This window comes from Sorex araneus, chromosome 4 (genome assembly GCF_027595985.1).
Source record: "Sorex araneus isolate mSorAra2 chromosome 4, mSorAra2.pri, whole genome shotgun sequence".
NCBI classification, from domain to species: Eukaryota; Metazoa; Chordata; class Mammalia; order Eulipotyphla; family Soricidae; genus Sorex; species Sorex araneus.
This window is the reverse complement of record NC_073305.1, coordinates 134414235-134437528: the sequence shown is the minus strand read 5'-3', so window position 1 is coordinate 134437528 and position 23294 is coordinate 134414235. Positions and strand designations below refer to the sequence as shown.

At 39.6% G+C, this 23294-nt stretch overlaps 1 protein-coding gene across 2 annotated transcripts in view; it reads right to left on the bottom strand.

The window, feature by feature from the left end:
• AFG1L (AFG1 like ATPase) overlaps positions 1 to 23294 on the bottom strand; it is a 191477-nt gene that overhangs the window by 133146 nt on the left and 35037 nt on the right. For both annotated transcript variants that reach the window (XR_008629796.1, XM_004605766.2), the window contains exons 3-5: positions 18254 to 18305; positions 4900 to 5001; positions 3323 to 3453 (exon numbers count right to left, since the gene is read on the bottom strand). Coding sequence is in view for 1 of the 2 variants with exons in the window: in XM_004605766.2 (XP_004605823.1) it covers positions 3323 to 3453; positions 4900 to 5001; positions 18254 to 18305 (285 nt within the window). In the remaining variant the exon portion in view is untranslated. The remainder of the gene's footprint in view (positions 1 to 3322; positions 3454 to 4899; positions 5002 to 18253; positions 18306 to 23294) is intronic.

Below are 23294 nucleotides of genomic sequence, written 5' to 3'. Positions count from 1 at the left end.
AGCACCTATCTTTTATTAGCAGTTTTAATATCTTTCTTGCTCTACAAAAATGGTCAAAACTATTTCTTAAATGATACTGATAGGTTAGATAATTTTGCATGATATTCTCTTTATTAGAATTTGGGAAGATCATTTTAAAAGGACAGGAAGAAGTGCTTATTTATTCATTTATTTGGTTTGGAGGCCACACCTGGTAGTATTCAGGGATTTTTCTTAACTCTGTGGTCAGGGATCACTTCTGGCGGGGTATGGGAAGCTGTATATGGCACCAAGGACTCAATATGGTCGGCTGCAGGCAGGGCAAGTGTCCTACCACCTGTGCTATCTCTCTAGCCCCAAGAAACACTTTTATAAGTGGTTTTCTTTTAGTATTCTGTTATCTTAAGAATCATAAACATTTTTACCAAAACACAAGTATTCAAGGAGAACGTGATGAAAACTCAAAGAAAACTTTGAGGACACTGACCAGAATTATAAAAAAAAGAAAAAAAGAAAACTTTGAGGACAAGCTATTCTTTCATTTCAACAAGTAAAATACATAAAAATGACCTATCCAGATACAATTATATATCCTGTTTTTTAAGCAGCAATATTTCCCAATCATCTCCTACTAAAATAAACAATATATTAATTAACAGCACCACAAGGCCACCAATAACTAGTTAAAAATCAAGACTACTAAAAAGATTCCATTTTTAAAGTGGTAATTGTAGACAGACTACCACTAAGAATGAAATGTCTAAAAAATTATTTTATAGTAAATCAGCAATTAATTATAGTAGGACCATTTTGGGGTTCTATAATTGAAGCATCTACTAAAATCCTACCAACTCTAGCTCTGAATATTTAACACTATACTATCTCTCCAGCTCCTGGATCAACTGCAAGTAATCATTTTGGTATTCAGTCTTGTCTTGTCAAATCTACACATATTTCCTAGCAAGAAAGAAGCAGTTGGTAAAGTACACTACTAACTCTGAAGAAAGCAGGACAGGAAATACTAGAAAATAAGGTCAAAGAGGGCTTGAGGGTACTGAAAATGACACTACCTCAGATGACATGAGTATTCCACTAAACCCTGATCACCTCTCCCTCTCCACAACACAAACATGGAGCTTAGACCTTTTTAAGTTACGTTTTCATTACCTGCTGTTTAAAACACATTTTGGGAGAAAATTAATCTCTGCATTTCTTGAGTTTCATCAGGTAATTCTCCTTTCATCAGAAAGGAAAAAGTAAAATTCACCATTTTACTTTCATCACAAGTAAAACTGTATATATGAGGGAAAGCTGTATTTTCTCACAGTAATTCTATTTTCACATATTTTACAAATCTTAAGGAAATATGAGTTGAATAGGGCTCACCACGACTCTTCCCCAAAGAAACAGACACAAGAAATTCAGCTGAAGAAAAGGGGGTCCACTTTTCTCCAGTACTGGAACAGCACTGACAGCACATCCTAAGAACAGGAGCTGGAAACTGGCCTGTGATTAGAGGCAGCTCCAGGCATCTCAGTAGCTGTCTCGGGAGTAGCCCGGTACTCCCTCCTCCAGTGCAATTCAGCCACTGCCTACGTGTCTTTGTCCCTATTAGTGAAATTCTTAAACTTTCCTCGATGTCCATTGGTGCTTATACATGAAACTGAGGACATGATAAGCCTAAACCCCAGGTCATGGCACACTAAAAGAAGCTTTATAAATACAACTATATTAATGTCCTGCCTGTATTACATGTATATACATATATGTATATATATAACGATACATATGTAATGAACATATATAATATATACATTATGAGGTATTAATGAGATTGTGAACTGCTTTTTGTGAATTTTTGAAAAATTAGCAGGGCCAGAAAGATACTCAAAAGGCTAGAGCATGTGCCTTGCAAGCATAAGTTTCTGCATTTGGTCCCAGGCACTGTATGGCTCTGCCAAGCTCCACTGGGCCCCCCCAGCACCTCTGGACCTTAGCAACATCACATCACTGCACCAGACATTGACCTGAACAGACCAAGTACTGCTGGGAGAAGTTCCCAGGTCCCCATGAGTACCTGGAAGCTCTCAAAAATCACTTAGAAGTAAAAAGTTTCAAAGACATTATTTTATTATCTCTGGGGTATAATAAAAATATAAGTACAATGACTAAAACATAAAGATGGGTCATATTTCCAATTAAAAAAATGAAGTTTGGGAAAAAAATGAAGTCTGGATATTTTAGGCTTTTTAAAGCAACATATGAATGAATCTACTTCTTTTTTTTTTTTAATGACCCCTTAAAAATACTCTAGAATGGGTTGGGGGAGGGTGGCAGGAAGATAGCTCAAGGGCCAGGGCATATGTATAAGATCCAAGTTTAATCCCAAGTACTACCACCTAATCCCCCAAAATCACTCCCAGCAAACCCTGAGCACCAGACTGGCAGGAGCCCCAGCATCATGCATTGTGGCCCAAAACCGTATATATACATATGTATGTATACATGTATTTTTACTTACATTAATAGAGGAGAAGGAAGATAGGGAGGGGGGAAAGGGGGAACCATATGCTGGTGCTAGGGAGAAAGCTTAAAGAGCTGTGCTTTATGTGCAGGACCCCTGGGTTTGATCTCTGGCACTGCATGGTCTCCTAAATACTATTTGGTCCCACTAGTACCACCAGCAGTGACTCTAAGCACTGAGCCAGGAGTAGCCCACAAACTTCATTAGGTGTGGCTTAAAAACTAAAAATTTAGGGGCTGGAGTGATAGCACAGCAGGTAGGGCGTTTGCCTTGCACGCGGCCGACCCGGGTTCAAATCCCAGCATCCCATATGGTCCCCTGAGCACCGCCAGTAGTAATTCCTGAGTGCAGATCCAGGAGTAACCCCTGTGCATCGCCGGGTGTGACCCAAAAAGAAAAAAAAACCTGAAAATTTAAAAGGAGATGGGCCCAATTCACTCTATGCAAACCTTGGTGTGCTGACTCTGGATGAGAGAGTAAAATCAAACTCATAAGAGAAAATATGTCAGGGGCCACAGCCATAAAGTCCAGAGGGTAGGGAATTTCCTAGCCAACCCAGGTTCGATCCTGGCACCCCAAAAGGTCCCTCAAGCACCGCCAGGAGTGATTCCTGAGTTAAGAGTCAGGAGTAACCCCTGAGCATTGCCGGGTGTTCTCCACACACACACACACAAAAAAAAAAAAAATTAACAAAAGAGTGAAAATATGTTAAATCCATGAATGAAACAATGATAAAATCAGGAATAGAATTTAAATATTCATGTTTTATTCAATACGACATTGTATATCTATGAAGGAAAAAAAAAGTCTCCACCTTACCTGAAACTCATCAAAACATAAAAGACATGCTTCTTCACTGATTTCTGCAGCTATGGGAGCTATTGGATCATATGCTCTGGCCATGAATCCTTCTTTCCTTTTAGGTAAATTCTGTTTTAGGCGATGTATTCCTTTAATGGGTAAAATTAGACACACATCATGTTCAATACACAGACTGAGTTTATAACACATTTTAGACACTGAAACATTTTTGAAATCTCTAAATGAAATGTCAGTGTGAACATAAAGTTTAAGTTTGAGTTCCACACATGACCAAAACTGATTAGTGAAATTGGTCACATTTTCTCTACTTCAAAATGAATTGCCACATAGTCTTCTATTCTGTAGTTATAAGTATACTGAGAGGTCACGTCACCTCTGCTCTTCAACCACGCTGGAAGAAACAAAGTGATAGGTGACCTGACTAGATGATGGAGATATCATAGTCCTGAAGGTATCACTCTAAACGGTCACCCACCCTAAGTCTAGTGTATCTAATCAGGATATTGTCTCTTGCTTTGTCTCTAACCTAGTAGAATAAAACCAGCCCCATTTCATTCACTAAAAGCCACTAAATGCTAAAAAGTATTGGAAAGAAAAACACAAAACATAAATAGAATAGCAGCACTGTAGCATTGCTCGAGTGGGCACCAGCAATGTCTCAATTGTGAGACTTGTTGTTACCATTTTTGGCATATTGAATAGTGAGACTTGTTATTGTTTTTGGCATATCGAATACGCCAGGGGTAGCCTGCCAGGCTCTGCCGTGCAGGCGGGATACTCTTGGTAGCTTGCCAGGCTCTCCGAGACGGACAGGAATCGAACCCCAGTTGGCCCTACCCACTGTGCTATCGCTCTACCCTAGAATAGCAGCAGATAAGCAAAATAGTACAAGATGTAAGGAGTCACCCTTGCTTGTAGCCAGCCGGGTTCCATCCCAGCACCGCCAGGGGTCACTCCTGAGTACAGAATCATAAATATAAATAGCCCCAGTGAATTGCAGGACATGGCCCAAACCCCCTTCCACTTCCAAACAAAGACAACAAGCCTGGGAAAATTATAATATAGCTTGAATGCAAACACTGCAAAAATGAATGAATAAATGATAAAAATGAAAAATATGAATATGAATAATATGAATGAATAAACAAAATAAAGGACGACAAAGCCACAAAACATACATCCATGTACTAACTGAAAGAACACAAAAGTAAACATAAATGAATGGGCCCCATTAAGATAAACTTGAAACAGGTAAGGTTTAGCACTTCTTATTGATCTTTAGTAGAAATGGAAAATGTCTGTCCTTCACCTGGTAGCCTCTTAACTGGACACTAAAATATTAATGCCTCTTAACACATTAAATTTGTGTTCAATATTAACTTTGGACACATAACTACTTCAACACAGGACAAAACAAATGAAACCAATAAAACTGCACTTTAAGGAAAAATCTAAGTTTAAAGATATTAAGAACTTAATTTTCTACTTAAAAACAAATCACTGCTTTTAAATTAAAACAAACTAAAGGACCAAAACAAATTAAAAACTCAACTGGGTTTGGTTCATTAACTTACTTTTGTGCACATCGAGCATAAAACCATGAAAGTGAACTCTTTTTTTCTTCTTAGTTTCCACATAAGCATAAAACATGTCCATCACCATTGTTTTGCCTGTACCTTAAAAAAAAAAAGAATTATTACTAAACAGTACGTACTGATTGCTCTAATGATTGTTCATTAGCTCTGAGATAATGAAACCAATCTCTTCTATCGAAAAGTTTAAGACTATATTACTTTTTTAGAAAGGAATATTTATTTTTATGTTAAACTAACTAGGTAAAAATAAAATTTTAATGTTACCCTTTCTGTTAAAATCTTGTCTTCTGGATATACAACATTCAGTTAATATTCGAGCCTCTTCCCCAGCACCCAAGAATTATGTCCACAAACGAGAAAGATTTATAGTTTATTCATTCTCCAATTTCTCTTCCAAGGGGCATCAATACAAATAAGATAACTTAATCAACTAAACATTTTGGAGACCAATGTTATACTTGAGAAACTAAGGAGAAATGGAAAATATTTTTAAAATAAAAATTTGCATCTAACATAAATACTGAATGCAAATAATAAATGTAGAGATGAAGAATTCACATTATTAAATTTTTATTTCTACTTTTTCTTTATCTTTTTATATTTTACTTTTTCAAAGCCAGGGATTTTCACAGGCAAAGCAAGCACACTACCACTGAGCTACATCCCTGACTTATTTTTTTTATTGTAGTAACAATGGTTTTACAAGATGTAAATATTTTAGGGACACAATGCTATTGCTCTACCCCTCCACTAAATGCCAATATTCCTCTACCACTGTCCATCAGCCCCTCTCTCACCCTTTCAGCCCATCCTCTCCATACACCCCACCACACACACTAGGTAACCTCAGTTCCAAGAATAGGGCCTAAGAATTTGTTTTCACTGGACACTGTCTGTTCTCATGCTTTAATTTCTTCATATACCACATAAGTGAGATCATTCAGTATTTTTCTGAGGCTGGAGCAATAGCACAGCGGGTAGGGCATTTGCCTTGCATGCAGCCAACCTGGGTTCAAATCCCAGCATCCCATATGGTCCCCTGAGTACCGCCAAGGGTAATTCCTGAGTGCAGAATCAGGAGTAACCCCTGTGCATCGCTGGGTGTGACCCAAAAAGCCAAAAAAAAAAAAAAGCATCTGTCTTCTTCTGACGTTGTTCACTTAGTATAACCTCCACCAGTCCCATCTATATTGTAGCAAAATGTGAAGTTTCGTATTTTCTAATGGCTGAGCATTATTTCATTACTTTTATGGGGGGGATGGATAAGAGATGGGAGGAGGGGGCAACACCCAGCTGTGCTCAGGACTAAAATCTTGCTCTGTGTCCAGGGATAACTCCTGGCAGGGGCCCCGGGGAACATGTGGGGTGGCAGAGATTGAACCCCAATCAGCCACATACAAGGCAAATGCCCTACCCCTGGTCCCAATAAAACATCTTTATTCACTTATTTATCTTCGAGCACTGGGGTAGTTCTCAAATCTTGGGTCTTGTAAATAGCACTGCAATGAAAATGTATTCATTGGATATATACATAAGAGTGGAACTGCTGGATCATATGGTAGTTCCTTTTTACATTTTTAAATTTATCTCCATATATTTTTCCATCGAGGCTAGACAAAACAGATATTTCTACCAATAGTGAGTAGGGGTTTCATATTCTTTGCACCCCCTCCAGAAAATATCTGGCTACCTTGATAGAGTCCATTCCCAAAGGTGTAAGGTGATGTTTTATTGTCATTTTAATTTGAATTTTCCTGATACCAGATAATGAACTCTGTGTGTGTGTGTGTGTGTGTGTTCCTTGGTAAAAATATCATTCAGTTCATCTTGCAATTTTTTATTGAGCCAATTTTTTTTGTTTTGCTAAATTTTATGAGTTCTTTGCATATCTTGAATTTGTCCTTTTTCTGCACAAATATTTTCTCCCATTCAGTAGAATGTCTTTTTGTGCTAATGACAGTTACCTTCATCACACAGGCACTAATGAGCTTGATATAGTCCCATTTTATAACACATTTAAAGCAGAGAACATCAGTATTCAAAATTAGGCTAGGGATATGGTTCACTGGGTGCCTTACATGCATGAAACCCTAGTTCAATCTCTGACACCACAAAAGTAAATAATAAAAAAACAATTAAAATAAATAAAAATCAGAACTACTAGAAACAACTCTGACACAAAAATTTGTGATAATTTTATTTTCAAGACAGCATTTTTACTGTTTTAATTTTACTTCTTTACAATATTGGGGGCCCCGCCAGGTAGTGCACAGGTACATTGCTTAGAAGTAATTCCTGCAGTACTCCTGGGACCGTGTGGTGCTAGGAACCAAACCCAAGGTTCCCACACAAAAAACAGCATTATCTGTCCTCTGAGCTATCTTCTTGGTCCACATCTCTCCCCTTCTTACTTTATCATTGATTTAAAAACATAGAATTATGCATTTAGAGGCTTTATGTACATCACAGCGCACAGTACAATAGCCAAGATATGGAAACAACCTAAATGCCCAAATATAGATGAATGGATCAATAAGTTTTAATATATCTCAATGAAATGCTATGCAGCTCTAAGAAAGAAAAAACTAGAGGACACCAGGCGGAGTGAAGTCAGTCAGAGAAAAGGGATACAGAATGATCTCTCTCATCTGTGGGACTTATGGTTACAGAGCAAGGTAGCAACAAAGACAATGCCATGGAAGAACTGATCTACACAATGGAGTTTGGGGTGTTGACAGGGAGAGGTTTGAAAGAGGGGGCAATTCAGTCCTTGGGAGATGGAGGTAGTTACACTTGGGAAGGATGTGACGTTGCAATTATGTGCATGAGAAACCATCATTATGAGAAACGATCATTATGAGAAACCATCATTAACAGTACTGTAAATCACAGAACCCCAATTTTTAAAAAGTCTTTAAAAATTATCATAGGTTTACAGTACTACAGAACCTCAGTAGTATATATAGTTTAATACCTCTATGTACAGGACTCACCACACCACCAAAGTTCCAGTATCAACCCATACCTAAAAAGAACCCTTTATTATTCCTCCGTCCACCTCCCCTTCTTCTCTTCAATAAAAACACAGTTGTCACTAATCTAGACATTAGTTTTGTTGGCTTTTGCCAGTTTGTTTGCTTCAGTTATTTATATTACACATGAGTGAAGCCATCCAGCAATTGTATTTCACTTCATTCACTTTCTTGTCACCTCATAATCATAATACATTCTAACTACTTGCCCCAAAGGGCTGGAGTGATAGCACAGCAGGTAGGGTATTTGCCTTGCATGAGGCCAACCCGAGTTCGATTCCTTCGTCCCTCTTGGAGAGCCCGGCAAGCTACCGAGAGTATCCCGCCCACACAGCAGAGCCTGGCTACCCATGGCGTATTCAATATGCCAAAAACAATAACAAGTCTCACAATAGAGACATTTGGTGCCCACTCATGCAAATCGATGAACAACGGGACAACAGTGCTACAGTGCTACTTGTCCCAAATAGCAAAATTCAATCTTTTGATTGACAGAGTAGTATTCCATTCCATATATCCTTATCAAGTCATCTGTTGATGGGTATTTAGCTGATTCCACAAAATGGCTATTGTAAATAATGCTTCTATGAGTATAAAAGTGTAACTATACTTTCAAATTGGTATTTTTAAATCCTGGGGGAAAATGCCCAAGAATGGGTAGCACTAGATCATGTGGCAATTCCATTACTTTTTAAAAGAATTAATATTCCTACAGCAATCTATGAAGATTCCTTTATTTCCACATTCTTACCAACATTTGTCCTTTCTAATCTTTTTGATATAGGCCATTCTCGCCAGTGTAAGTTGATATCTCATTGTCGTTTTAATTCGCATTTCCCTAATAATAAGTGATGCTGAGCCTTTTTCATATGCCTGTGGGCCATCTGTTTGTCATCTTTGGAAAAGAGGCTATTCAGGCATTTTGCCCATTTTTAGATTGGGTTGTTTTTATTGTTGAGTTGTGTGAGTTCTTTATATATTTTGAATATCAACCCCTTGTCAGATGTATAATATGCAAATATCTTCTCCCAATTGCTAGGTCGCCTTTTTGTTTTTGCGATAGTTTCTTTTGCTGTGTTAAAGCTATTTAATTTGATGTAATTCCATTTATTTTTGCTTTTGTTTCCCTTGTCAATGAAGTTACATCTCCAAATGCATCTCTATGTTTAGGTTCTGCAGTGTAACGATTATGTTTTCTTCTATATATCTTATGGGTTCAGATATGATACCCAAGTATTTGATACATTCTGAGTTCATTTCTGTACATGGTGTCAGTGATCAAGTTTCTTTTCCTTCATTTTTTGCCTACAGCTGTCCAATTTTCCAACACTGTATGTTAAAGAGGCTTTTCCTTTTCCAATGTATGGTCTTGGTTCTTTGTCATAGATTAGATGCTTATATATTTGTGAATTTATTTCCTGGCTTTGTATTTCATTGGTCTGGATGCCTATTTTTGTTGCAATACCATACTGTTTGATTACTACTTTTTTTGTAATATACTTTGAAGTCAGGAAGCGTAATGCCTCTCTTTTTCTCTCAGAACTGCTTTGGTTATTCAGGATTTTGAGTCTTGGGTTTTTGTCTTTTTGTACTGCTGGGGATAAATCAGAACAAGTATTCTCCCACTGAGTTTTTCCTTATTAGGGGTCTTTGTGGTGCCTTTTACATTTTAGAGTACACAATTACCTTGAAAAATATTGTATTTGGCTAGGAACTGACTGAATCTGTAGAATGCTTTAAGTAAATTAGTTATTTTAATAATGTTTAATCTTCAAATCCATGAACACAGATCTTTCCATTTTCTACTGCTTTTGTTTTACTTTTTATTTATTTTTAGTATTAACTTATTGTTTTCAATGTCTAGGCTTCCACACCCTTTTTTAGGTTTGCACATAAGTGTTTCATCTCTTTTTTTATATATTCATAAATGATAATTTTTCTTTGTAGTTGTTGATAATTTTGCAATGACACAAAAAGCAATACTCAGGGGCCAAACCCAGCTAGTGTGGATGGTGCTGAGGATCAAACATAGGGACCCACATATACAAGATACATGCTCTACCACTAAGCCACACTCCTGCCTGAAATAATTTTCTTAATTTCCCTTAACTCTTAACTCATTATGTACAGAAACAACAGATTTGTGTATTACTGTATCAGTTATCCCGTTGTTCGCTGATTTACTCAAGTGGACTCCAGTAACATCTCTATTCCTCCAAGCCCTGAGATTTTAGCAGCCTCTTCTTACTCGTCTTTCCCAACAATTGGAGGCTCTTTCAGAGTCAGGGTTATCATTACTGTTTTTGGCATATCGAATACACCACAGGTAGCTTGCCAGGCTCTGCCCATGCAGGCGGGATGCTCTTGGTAGCTTGCCGGACTCTCCGAGAGGTGTGTGTGTGTGTGTGTGTGTGTGTGTGTGTGTGTATGTGTGTATGTATATGTATATGTATATATATATAAAATTTGTTGCCTAATGTCTGAACCCCATCAAGTATGGTGTGGTAATTATGGAAAATGGGTAGAAAGTGTCTTATGATGTGTCGCATGGCTGTAAAGCAGCCGCGCAGTCCAGAAAGCGGCCTGGAGCATGGCGGCGGTTAGGTAGTGATGGTCGGCTGCTGGAGCTGGGTCCCTTGGGGTGGGGAGGGCTTTCACCTGCCCCACTCTGGGGCGCCCCAAGTGAAAACAGCCTGGCGCAGAGTCCGGTAGCATGGTTATGGGAGCCTCATTTTATGCTTGATATATTTAATTATATTAAAAGAGACACATACACTAAATAGTAATTCAATATACATTTTTAAATTCGATTGCCCAAGTGGTTGGCGAAAAATTTAAATGTCCTACTTTTCCACAGACACTGTATTTTTTGGTTTTTGTTCAGTGATATAACCTAAACATCTCTAAGAGTAATGAATTTATAAACAGAATAGTATGCATTTTGTTTAAAAATAATCCATTCTGCAGTGTAAAAAATACACGCGAGCACACAGAAAGGTGACGTGTGTTCGTGGGCTCTTGGAGTGGAGCTCTTGTTCAGTGCTCTCAAGCCACTGTGTATGGACCAGATCAGGATGGCTGTTGGTGGTGGGCAGGTGAAGGAATGAGGACCAAGCTGGTTGCTGATTAGTTGTCATTTATTCAATCTCTCGTTTCTCCCATCTCACACACTCTTCCTTCCTAGGCCCTCATTCCTAGATCCCAGATCCTCGAATTCTGACTCTGACCTCTGAATTCTGACTCTGACTGCTTCTGGTTCCAACGACTCCCTGCCTCTCTTTTTCTGCCTCCTCTGGCTGGCTCTCCTCTCCCTATCGCCTCCTTTGTGCTCTGCTTCTGTGTGTGCCGCTGGGCTCTCTTTTGTCTGTCCTCTATCTCTGACTCTATCTCTGTAGTATCTCTTCTGGTCTCTTCTCCCTCCAGAGAGAGAAGCAGAAGGGCTCTGGAGAGAGAGATCAGAAGAAGCGGGATCGGGAGAGAGATGGGGAGAGAAATTGGAAGAGACCAGACGAGAGACAGAGACAGAGAGATTTATGTATATTAATCTTATATCCTGCCACTTTACTGAACTCATGGTTTCTAGTAATTGTCTTTAGAGCTTTCCTTATATATTATCATGCATCCACAAATCACTGTATCAATGTATCACTGTCATTCCATCGTTCATCGATTTGCTCAGCAGGTGTCAGTAACATCTCCATTCGTCCCTGTCATGTGCTAATGTAGCCCAATGGCATACTGGGGGCTCTTTCAGGGTCAGGGGAATGAGGACTGTTGTTATTATTATTTTTGGCATATCGAGTACACTACGGGTAGCTTGCTGAGCTCTCCGAGTGGGATGGAGGCTCTGGGGATGGCCTCTAATTGCCTTTACAGGTGTTCCCAGTCTACCAAATGTAAGTTTTATTTCTTCTTTTCTAATATGTATGTTTTTATTTATTTCTTCTGTTATTTCTTTTTCTTGACTAAATGCTCTGGATAGGATTTTAAAAACTATAAACTATGTTAAGAAGTAGTAGTGAGAATGAACATCCTTGTCTTGTTCTAAATCTTAAGGAAAAAGTTTTCAATCTGTCACCATTCAGTATGATATGCACTGTAGATTTGCTTTACTGGCCTTTTTTTTTCTTTTTGGGTCACACCCGGTGATACACAGGGGTCACTCCTGGCTCATGCACTCAGGAATCACTCCTGGCAGTGCTTGAGGGACCATATGGGATGCTGGGAATCAAACCCAGGTCAGCCGCGTGCAAGGCAAACAAGGCAAACAAGGCAAATACAGCCCTACTGGCTGTGCTATCACTCCAGCCCCTATCTGGTCTTTGAAAAGATGAATTATGTTGCTTCTACTATATTATTTTTACCTATATTAAGCAATTTTACCAAAAATATATATTTATTTTTTTCAAATGATTTTTCAGCACCTATTAATATGATCATGTGAGCTTTATCCTCTTTTTTGCTGATGCAGTATATTTCATTAATAGAACTGTGTATGTTGAGCTACTCTTACATACCCAAGATGAGTTATACTTGGTAGTAAAGAATAATTCTCTTGATGCATTATGTTTGTATTTTATTAAGAATTTTATGCCTCTTGGAGAGCCTGGCAAGCTACCAAGAGTATTCCGTCCGCACGAAAAAGCCTGGCAAGCTCCTCGTGGCGTATTCGATATGCCAAATACAGTAACAATAATAGGTCTCATTCCCCTGACCCTGAAAAGAGCCTCCAATCATTGGGAAAAATGAGTAAGGAGAGGCTGCTAAAATCTCAGGGCTGGGATGAATGGAGACGTTACTGGTGCCTGCTCGAGTAAATCAATGCACAACGGGATGACAGTGATACAGTGACACAGTGAAGAATTTTTATATCTATAAACCATATGGTTTGCTGAAAGTTGGATGAAATTGGAGGGTAACATCTGAGCAAACGAAGTCAGAGGGAGAATGACAAATACCAGAGGATTTCACTCTTGTAACATATACAGCAATAAGACTATATGGAAGGTATCAATGATAGTAAATCCTTGACCCAAGATTTCAATACTGAGAGTGCCAAGAAAGGAGGATACTGGAAGAAAGAATGATGAGGTGGACAGGAGATAACATAATGGTATTGGTGAGCAGTCCTGGATATTATACTAACTACATTTTTGAAAATGAATGTGTTGGGTTCAGAGTAATACTATAGTGCATAGGGCATTTGCCTTGGTGCAGACAACCCAGGTTCAATCCCTGACACCCTATTTAGTCCCCCAAGCCCACCAGGAGTGATCCCTGAGCACAGAGTCAGAAGTAATCCCTGAATACCACTGTGGCCCCAAACCAAAAAAAAATAAGAAAAATTTAAAATAAATCTGCTAAGGAGGGAAGCTTGAGGATAATGGGGGAAGGACACTGATGCTGATAGTGGGTCTGGAGTTAGAACATTATAAGCCTGAAGCCCTATAATTAACAAACTGTAAATCATGATGTCTACATTTTTTTCTTGCTATTGTTTTATTTTGGGAACACATCTAGCTGTGTTTAATGTCAAAATGTCTAAATTTAGAAAGAAAAATGATCATTTTTACATCTAGGAGTCAGGGATATAGCTCAAAGTTCTACAGTGTATGCTTTGCATCCAGACAACCTAAATTCAATCCTTAGTATCAGATGATTTCTGAGCACCATTGAGAGTGATCCCAAGAGCTACTGACCCCAAACAACCTGAACAAATGTTTTACACCTTCATTCATCAGACATATTGATCTACAGGTATGTTTTCTGTGTGCACTATCCTTTTATTATTTGGTAATTAATTAGAGAGGCATTAGCCTCAACAGATGTGTTTGGAGTGTTCCCCCAACCCTTCACTTGGTGGATGGGTTTGAACAGGTAGGTAGATAGTTTTCTTTGGGTTGTTTTCTATTTTGTTTTGGAGTCACATCCACTGGTGTTCAGGGCTTACTCTGGTTCTGCCAGATATCAGAGATCAATTCTGGTGGGGCTCAGAGGACCATACAAGGTGTCGGGATTGAACCTAAGGAACCCAAGTAGGCAAGGCAAGCACCTACCCACTGGACAATCTCTCCAGCTATCAGCAGGACAGGTACTAGTTCTACTTTGAAAGTTGTGTAGCTCTCACAGGGGAAGTCATTTGGTTCTGGGATTTTGTTCTTTCAAGTGAGAGCAGTTGGGGGAAGAGTTTCCTGTGGTGCACAGGGCCGAGGGGCTCTCCCAGTGCTGCTCAGCCGAGTGGTGCTTAGGGTCACTGAGGTCATACCTAGCAATACTCAGGGTGTCATGCAGTGCCAGCAGTGCCAGGATCAAACATATTTGATGCCATTTTCCCTTCCTTTTCAATTTTCAGGTTTGTGGATCACACTCAATAGTGCCCAGGGCTTATTCCTTGCTCTGTGCTCATGGATCATTCCTAGAGGTGCTAGAAGAACTATGTGAAGTACTAGGGATCAACCTCAGGTAGGCTGTTTGCATGGCAAGTGTCTTAACCCCTGTGCTATCTCTGTAGTCCTGTTAGAATTTCTATCTTCACATACGTATTAGGGCTGGAGCGATAGCACAGCAGGTAGGGCGTTTGCCTTGTATGCAACCGACCCAGGTTCAATTCCTCCATCCTTCTCGGAGAGCCCAGCAAGTTTCTGAGAGTATCTCGCCCGCGTGGCAGAGCCTGGCAGGCTACCTGTGGTGTATTCTATATGCCAAAAACAGTAACGAGTCTCGCAATGGAGACATTACTGGTGCCCGCTTGAGCAAATCGATGAGCAACAGGATGACTGACAGTGCTATACAGTACTTTGCATGATTTGTCCACTGCAGAAACTGGTATGCTAGATTGCCCACAATTTTATGTTGCTGATAACATATTCCTTGAGGTCGGTTAATAATAGTTTTGTATATGTGGGTGGTCTTTTGGCTGTGTGAGTATTGATAACTGTCATAGCTTCTTGATGGATTGACCTCCTGATTATTATATAAATTCATCTTTGTCTCTTATTACCTGTGTTAGCTGAAAGGCTATTTTATTAGATGTGAGAATGCCAATTCTGCCCTGTTTACTACAGATGAGAATTGGAGTATCTTATTCTGGCCTTTTACTTCGAACCTACAGTTGTCATCATATTTGATGTGTAATATTGGTGGATCCTTCCTTTTCATCAAATCAGTCACTCTCTGTCTTTCGATTGGGAAGAACAGATCATTCATATTTACATGATTATTTACATAAGGACTTACAAACTGTCCCTCCACCTGCTCATTCTGCAATTTCAGAAGTTCCTTTATGTAGGAGCAAAAACAGCTCTAAACTCTCGCTCCTTATTCTGTCAACACCACAGACTATTAGCCACCCGCCTTTTAATATGCAGGTGTTTAATCATAAATTCTCTAGTGATTTACCAATGTGACTTATATGAGATGTATCACTGTCTTCTAGGGATGTTGGAAAAAATAGAGACGAAACCAACACTGATTGTGCCTACTTCACAACTTTGCTTTGTTCTCTTACAGGATCATAAAACCTTATATTATCCTTTAAAAGAAGATTTTTATCTTAGTGGGGTGGACAGATAGTACAGTGGGTAAGGTGCTTGTCTTGCACAAGGCCAACAGGGCTTGATACCTGGTACCCATATAGCCCCCTAAGCCCCACCAGGACTCATCCTGAGCACAAAGCAAGGAGTAAGTCCTGAGCAACACTGAGTGTAGCCGAAAAACTGGAGGTGGGTGGGCAGAAGAAGACTCTTGAGCCAGAGCAATAGTTCAAGTGGCTGGTGCATATGCAAAAGATTCAAATTCAGTCTCTGGCACCTCAGAGTCAGGAGAAACCCCTGAGCAATGCACTGAAAATAGCCCAAGAACTGCTGAAATGTGAATCCCCACCAAAAATTAAATGAGAAAGAGAGAGGTAGAGAGGGAGAAAGAAAAGTGGGAGTGGGCAGAGAGGGAGAGAGAGAGAGAGAGAGAAGGAGAGAGAGAGAGAGAGAGAGAAAGAGAGAAAAAGAAAGAGACAGAGAGAGAGATCTGGGGAATTAACTTGCAAAACCTTAAACTATTTAAGTCTACATGTAATTTGGAAGCAGAAATGACTACTTAAGACCTTCCCCCTCCAGTGACTGCTCTTTACAAAATGGACTCTCTTCAAAGAAGCCAGTAGCGGAGAGCTCTATCACTGCCTCCAAAACTCCCTTACCCCCACCAAATTATTCTTCCCAGTTCCTAACATCTGAGGCTATTCTCCCAGAGTTTTCCAAAATGATCATTTGGCCTTTGATTATCTGTCTACTCTATACTAAATTATACTCTATATACTAAATTATTTGTACACTCCATACTAAATACTCTATGCTCTATATACTAAATTATTTGTAGGGGCTGAAGCGATAGCACAGTGGGTAGGGCGTTTGCCTTGCACACGGCCGACCCAGGTTTGATCCTCAGCATCCCTGAGCACCGCCAGGAGTAATTCCTGAGTGCAGAGCCAGGAGTAACCCCTGTGCATCGCCAGGTGTGACCCAAAAAGCAAAAAAAAAAAAAATTATTTGTATATACTCTACTCTAAATTTATTGTAGATACCAAAATGCTCATCTCACTTGCTTCAAAATTCCTCTCTCTTTAGACAGACATAGAAAGATTGCACTCATCTGTGGAATATAGAATAATAGACTATAAGACGAACACTCAAGAATAGTAGAAATAAGTACCAGGAGGTTGTCACCATGGCTTGGAGGCTGTTCTCTCATTCTGGGCAACTCAGAGAAGGGAACAGCAAGTAAAATGTGGTTGTTGGTCATGTGGGGGAAAGATGATGCGGGCCAAATATAGACTAGAGACTGAACACAATGGCCACTCAACACCTTTATTGCAAACCACAACACCTAATCAGAGAGAGAGAGAACAAAAGGGAATACCCTGCCATAGTGGCAGTGTGGGTTAGGGGGAGACGGGACTGGGGAGGGGGGAGGGATGTTGGGTTTACTGGTGGTGGAGAATGGGCACTGGTGAAGGGATGGGTTATCAAACTTTGTAAGGGAGAAACATGAGCACAAAAATGTATAAATCTGTAACTGTACCCTCACGTTGACTCACTAATTAAAAATAAAATATTAATTAAAAAAAAAAGCAAAACAAACAAATAAATAAATAAATAAATAAATAAATCCTCTCTCTTTTCCTCCCCGTATTACAAATGTAAACATCTCTTTTATCACATCTTTTTTACTTTTTTCAAATCTTGATATACTTATCTTACCTCTTCTTCAATCAGTAAGTAAAATATGGCTGTACTTTCCATAGCTATGTTTGTGACTGTGGTTTTGTTAAGTGTTTTTGCAGAAGTGGAAGCAGTTGTGCTTTTACTGCTATCTCCATGTATGGCACAGTGATTAAGTTAAGAGGAGAAACAAAGATATTGGTTTTTGCAATGACTTAACAGGAAAGTGAAGGTATAGGAAGTTAAGGGTTCCCCAAGGAGGCAAAGAAGAGCACTAATAGAGGGAAGAGTCCTTCTGCTAGTGAGACCTTACGGTGCACACACACAAATATAAACAAGCCGCCAGGATAACCTGCTTTCTAAAGAAGGCAGCATACATAGGCCTCAAAGTTATAATTAGCCAGGAGTTGAGAAAAGAACTACCTGAATTCTCCTCAAATTTTTTAAGCTCTAAGTTTCTAGACCTAGAATACTTGAGGGGAAGAAGTTAGTGTCACACCCAGAGGGGCTCATTGCTGATTCCTGCGAGGCTTGAGGGGACACACAGATTGCCAAGAATTGAGCCAGGCTGGCCATGTTGGCTATGAGCCTTATCCACTGTGCTATCTCTCCAGCCCCACAGATTTTTTTCAATAATAAGCAGAGTCAAAAAGCACTGAGAAATGGGACTCTGATTTAGCTAATAAATTTATAATTTTATTCCCTGAGATCAACTTATACCCTATACAATTCTTAACTATACTATAGTTATACTCTATGAAAAGTAAAAGTGAAAACTGAGATAACTGGGCTAGGGAGATGGCTCAAAGGAGGGCACTTGCTTTACATTTAGAACCCTTGAGTTCAATCCCCAACACTGGTCCCCTGAGCACCACCACTGGATTAGCCTCTAAATCACTCACCAGATGTGGCTAAAACAGAACAAAGCAGAGGAGAAATATAAGATAACTACCTTCTTTCTCCCTTTCTTTCCCTCTATTTTACTTTGCTGATCATAGCAGGTGGCGATATAGAAACAGAAATTGTCCTAGAATGAAACCTGAGAAGTTTTCTGTTTGGATCACTCCAAACTTATTTTAATACACTTACCAACATCTCCATAAACATATAGGCCCCTTGGAGGTTTGCTCCTTGAAAAAAGCTGCAAATGAAGAACAAATTATAAATCTGTAACATGGAAACAAATTAAAACTATCATATGCATAGCATTCCTAACTGTGCCATGTACAAGACTAGGAAAGGCTAATGTATACAATTAGGTATGGAAAAACTTGATGTAAAAATGCAGGAAGCACAATTTAAACTTTAAAGGAAGAAACAAGAGTCATAGCAGCCCAGAGCAAGGGCCGTGAAGTCACACAACTTAAGTTCCCCATCACCATTCACTAACCATGTCATCTTTCCCTACTCATGGGGAGTACATTGTACTACCATTGTTAGTACAATGACAACTTACTCATTCACAGCAAGTGAGAAACTAGAAAAGTCTTTTGGGAGAGGGGGGTATATACCCAGCTGTGCCTCAGAGCTTAGTCCCTTTGTTCAGGGATCACATCAGGTGGAACTCAGTGGACCTTATCTGGTGAAAGGGGATTGAATTGGGGTCAACCCCATGCAAGACAAGTGCCTTAACTCCTGTAGCCCCTAACCCTAGAATAAGTGTTTTAGAGAAACTAAATTGGTCTACAGAAAGAAAAGCCCAAAGACTCTTCTATGAAAGAGTATCCCAAAGAAAGAACTTGTTCCCTACCACATCTCTTAATAGTAAAGCATAGCAATTAACAAAGCCCTCAAAAAGGAGCTTTTCAGGGGCCAGAAAGCTCTCTTGGGGGCTAGATGGAATATAAGCATTGAACAAAGAAGGCCAGAGTTTGATCTCCAGCACCACATGCATCTTTGACTCCACCAGGAGTGACGCCTTAGATCCACTGGATATGACAAAAAAAAAAAAAAAGACAACAACAAAATGCAACTGTTTTAAAGGCATATTAAGAATAAGAGAGCACTCTAAAATCCAAAACATAGTAGGAAAAGTAACAGAGTAAGCTAATGTTCTTGCCCTAGGTGCAAAACCTAGCACCCCATGATCCCTCCATCATCGCTAGGTATGACTTCCACACACAGAAAATTTTAAAACCATGGATGCCTAATTTGATACAAATACTGTTTACAATGCAGTTGTTAATGGATTTTACTTTAGTGATGTAAGGTATAATTTGTTTGTGGGGGTAGGGAGTGGCCAGGCGCAGTGGTGCTCGGGGACCATACCTAGCTCTGTGCTCAGGACTGTCCTCTAATAGTACTCATGGGCCTTATCTGGTGCTGGGGATGAAACTTGGATCTGCTGCATGCCAGGCAAGCACTTTACTTCCTGTACTATCTCTTCGGTCCAAAATGAAACAAACTGATGGGGGTGAGGGTTCTATGTCACACCCAGTGGTACTCAGGAGCTAATCTTGATCCTATACTCAGGACTGACTCCTGGTGAATTTCTGGAGACCAAATGTGGTACTGGGGAATCAAACCAGGTAGGTGGTATGCAAAGCAAATACCTTAAGTCCTGTACTCTGTCTCTACTCTTAAGTATTCCCTTTAGTTGATATGAATATTTTTTAATTTGGGGATTACTGCATTTTAGTATTGGAGGTTGCTGCAAACTGTTCTGAAAACTGAATCCAGATATCCACATGCAAAACATGCACCCAGCCTGTTAAGCTGTCAGCCCTCAAAAAAATTGGGGGGTAGGGGAATCATTCATCTAAGCAATATTAAATATACCAAGTGTTTTCACTTGGAGATATAAATGAGTTTTTTTTCCCTAATAAAAGCATCAGTCTTCCAGGGCTGGGGATGTGACAGTGGTAGAGGTTATCCTTTGGTGACACCCTGGGTTTGAGCCCCAGGACCACTCAGGAAAAAAAAAAAAGCATTACAGTGAATTCAAGGATAGTTAAGTTTACACAGGTTTCTTCAAAATGACTAACTTACACAGACACCCATGCGCCTTGCTCACATTTTCTTACAACTCACCCCAGTTTTCTGTCACAATATAATGCCTTTGTAGTGGTCATCTCTTAGCATTTGTTCCTCCGTCCCAGAGAAGCCCATCAGAGCATAAGTATAAGTCCTGAGTGTTGGCATGCTCCTCGTGCTCCCTCCCCAGGTCCCTCCTGCTCGCCTTCCTGGCGGCGGCTGGCTAGGTTCAGCCCCTGGAGTACTACTGGCGGAGGGCAGAGAAGTGAATCTCCACCTTGCCCGGGTGCAGTGTCTCTGGCTGAGCTGCATTCCTTCAGGAACAAATTCCCAGAAATTGCTCCAGACTCATCTTTCCCCTGCAAGTCCTGGTGCTGCCTGAGGCCTGCTAAATCAACTCTGTGATTCAGTCAGTCTTTATTTGAAACAGCTGCTGTGAGTATTGCCTGCCAGGACTCTGAGACACAGCCAAGCGCTAAAATGCACACACTTCACACTAAAGTACTTGAAAATTTGAACATGCATAAGTTTCTCTTGAACAGCTGTAAGCTTGTCATGTTACTTGTATTTAAGGGTTTTTGTTTTTGTTTTTGTTTTTTTGGTTTGAGAACCACACCCAGCAGTGGTCAGGAAGTACTCAGGGCTCTATGTGGGTGGGAAGGTGGGAGCCCCGCCGGACTGTGCTCAGGTGGTGTAGGAAATCTAATCCAGGCCCCCTGCATGCATGGCACAGGCTCCAGCCCACTGAGCTATCTCTCTGGCCCCCATTTTACAGAATGTTTAAAGTGGGATGACAACCCCACTTTAAAGAAATGGGATTCTGCTTAGGTGACAAGCTGAAGGCTGTTAGAAGACAGGGATAACATGTCACCCATCTCCACTCCCCAGAAGTGACACAGAGGAGAATAAGAAGTTGAGCATTTATGATCTGGGTACAAACTAGCTCTGTGACTTGGAAAGCTGCAGTAATACTATCGGCAACTATGTCCTTATCTGTTGGGTACAGGACAGAGCACAGGGGAGTTCCCACTCACTGCTCACCTCTGCCCACCTAATCACAAGGCCCACTCACTCACGCTGAAGATGGAAAGTTTATGCACTTACTGATAACATGCTTCCATCCAAAATTACAGACCATGGGGAAAAAGAAACCACATCCCAGACATATTCTACAAAGATTTAAACAGCAGGTTTCTAAAGCAGTGATGTATACTTAGAGCTCTGTATATATATCTATACGAAACTACCAACCTCCAATTAATGTTTCCTTCTTGGAAGTTTTCTTTAAATATTACAACTTTTGCTCCCCTGCATCCATTTCCATTCCACCTTTCACAGGGCAAGATACACATACTCCAGAGAAGGAGGTCAAACTCAGACTAATACACTGCATGGACACTTATCTAAGTCTTGAACATCTGCAAAGCCAATTCATAACTGCCAGGTGTGGCCCAAATACAAACAACCAAACCAAAGAAAGGCAGGTAACTGTCCCCCAATGTTAATTGTGGCATTGTTTATAATAGACAAGACATGGAAACAACCAAAAACAAAAGTGAAACTATTTTTTAAAAAAAGTATTACTTATTAATTCAAAATTCAAGATAAGTGAACTATACAGAAATTCAACTTTTTTTTTGCTGAATCTGGCAGCCCTATTTTTAGTTAATATTATGATATCAATGTTAAGCTTCTTGGGTGTGACAATGATAATAGAGTTATACAGGAGACTATTCCTTTGTTTTGTTTGGTGGCCATACCCAGCCAAGCTCAGAACTTGCTTCTGGCTCTACACTTAGGGATCACACTTGGCTGTACTCAGGCAGAGATGGGGATACTGCCCATTATTCTTATTTGAAGATACATAATAAAGCTTTTAGAGATCAAGTATTATGATATTATAAGTTATTTTCAAATGATTAAAGAAAAGAAAGACATGTGGGAAAATGTTAACCACTAGTGTACAGACAAAAAATTTTTAAATAAAAAGTTGAGAGGAAAAGTATAAGTTAACTAATTATTATAGTACTTTTACTTTTGGCTCTACATCTTAAATCATTCTAAAAGTATCTGCATATTTGCATTTTAAATAACTGCTCTCAAAACTGTTACCAAACCTGTTCCTTTAACTGTGCAAAGTAAACATTTGTCATCCATCACTCTAAATATTTTGATTTAATCATTCTAACTTTATCCTTTACGTCTAGTAATATTAAAATTCTAGCACTGAAAAATGATCTACAGTATTCTCATCAAAGGCATAAATTTAAAATAACATATCCTCTACCTTACTAGATTATAATCTACCTGCTACTCCAACATAATTTTTTTTAATTCGTTATTGAATCACCATTAACCTCAGAGCTACAAGTTATTCATGATTGAGTTTCAAGTGTACAATGTTCCAACACCAATTCCTTCACCAGTACCACTTCCCTCCACCAATGTCCCCAGTTTCCTTCCCACCTCCCAGCCTGCCTCATTGAAAGGCACTATTTTCTTTTTCTCTTTTCCTTCATTTCCCCCTTTCAGGCACTGTGGTTTACCATACTCAACATAATTTATATGAGAAAAATTACTTTCAGCCACAAATGTTAATATTATTATAACCGTGTTACCTAAGTTACATTACATTTTTTAAAAACCCTTAAGAAAAGAAATAAATTTCTTTGCAGGATTGGGGGCTAAACTTAAAATTTAGCTACCATATGCACAAACAATTCCACTTTAGAGTATCTACTGCCAGGACAGAAAAATACTCATTCAAAAGGATGTGTATGAGCACCATTATTCATTGCAGCACTCAGCATTAATAGCAAAGATTTGGAATCAACCTAGACATCAATGATAAATCAGCTGATCATGAAAATGTGTACACACACAAACAGAGAGGGGGGGTAGTGAGAAAGAGAGAATGCAATACCACGCAGCTGTAAGAAATGATGAAATCATGCAAGTTGCTGCAACACAGGTAGAACTGAAAACATATCAGATGCAGTAAGTAGAAGGACAAACAAAGGATGATCTCTCTTATATGTGGTCTTTAAGAGTAACTGGATGAGGAAATGCAATGATTTAAAGAGGGGGTGCCCACATCACCCTTGGCCCCAGGTTGAAGGGAGTAGAAGGAAAGAAACAGAGTGAAGGGGAAGGGAAA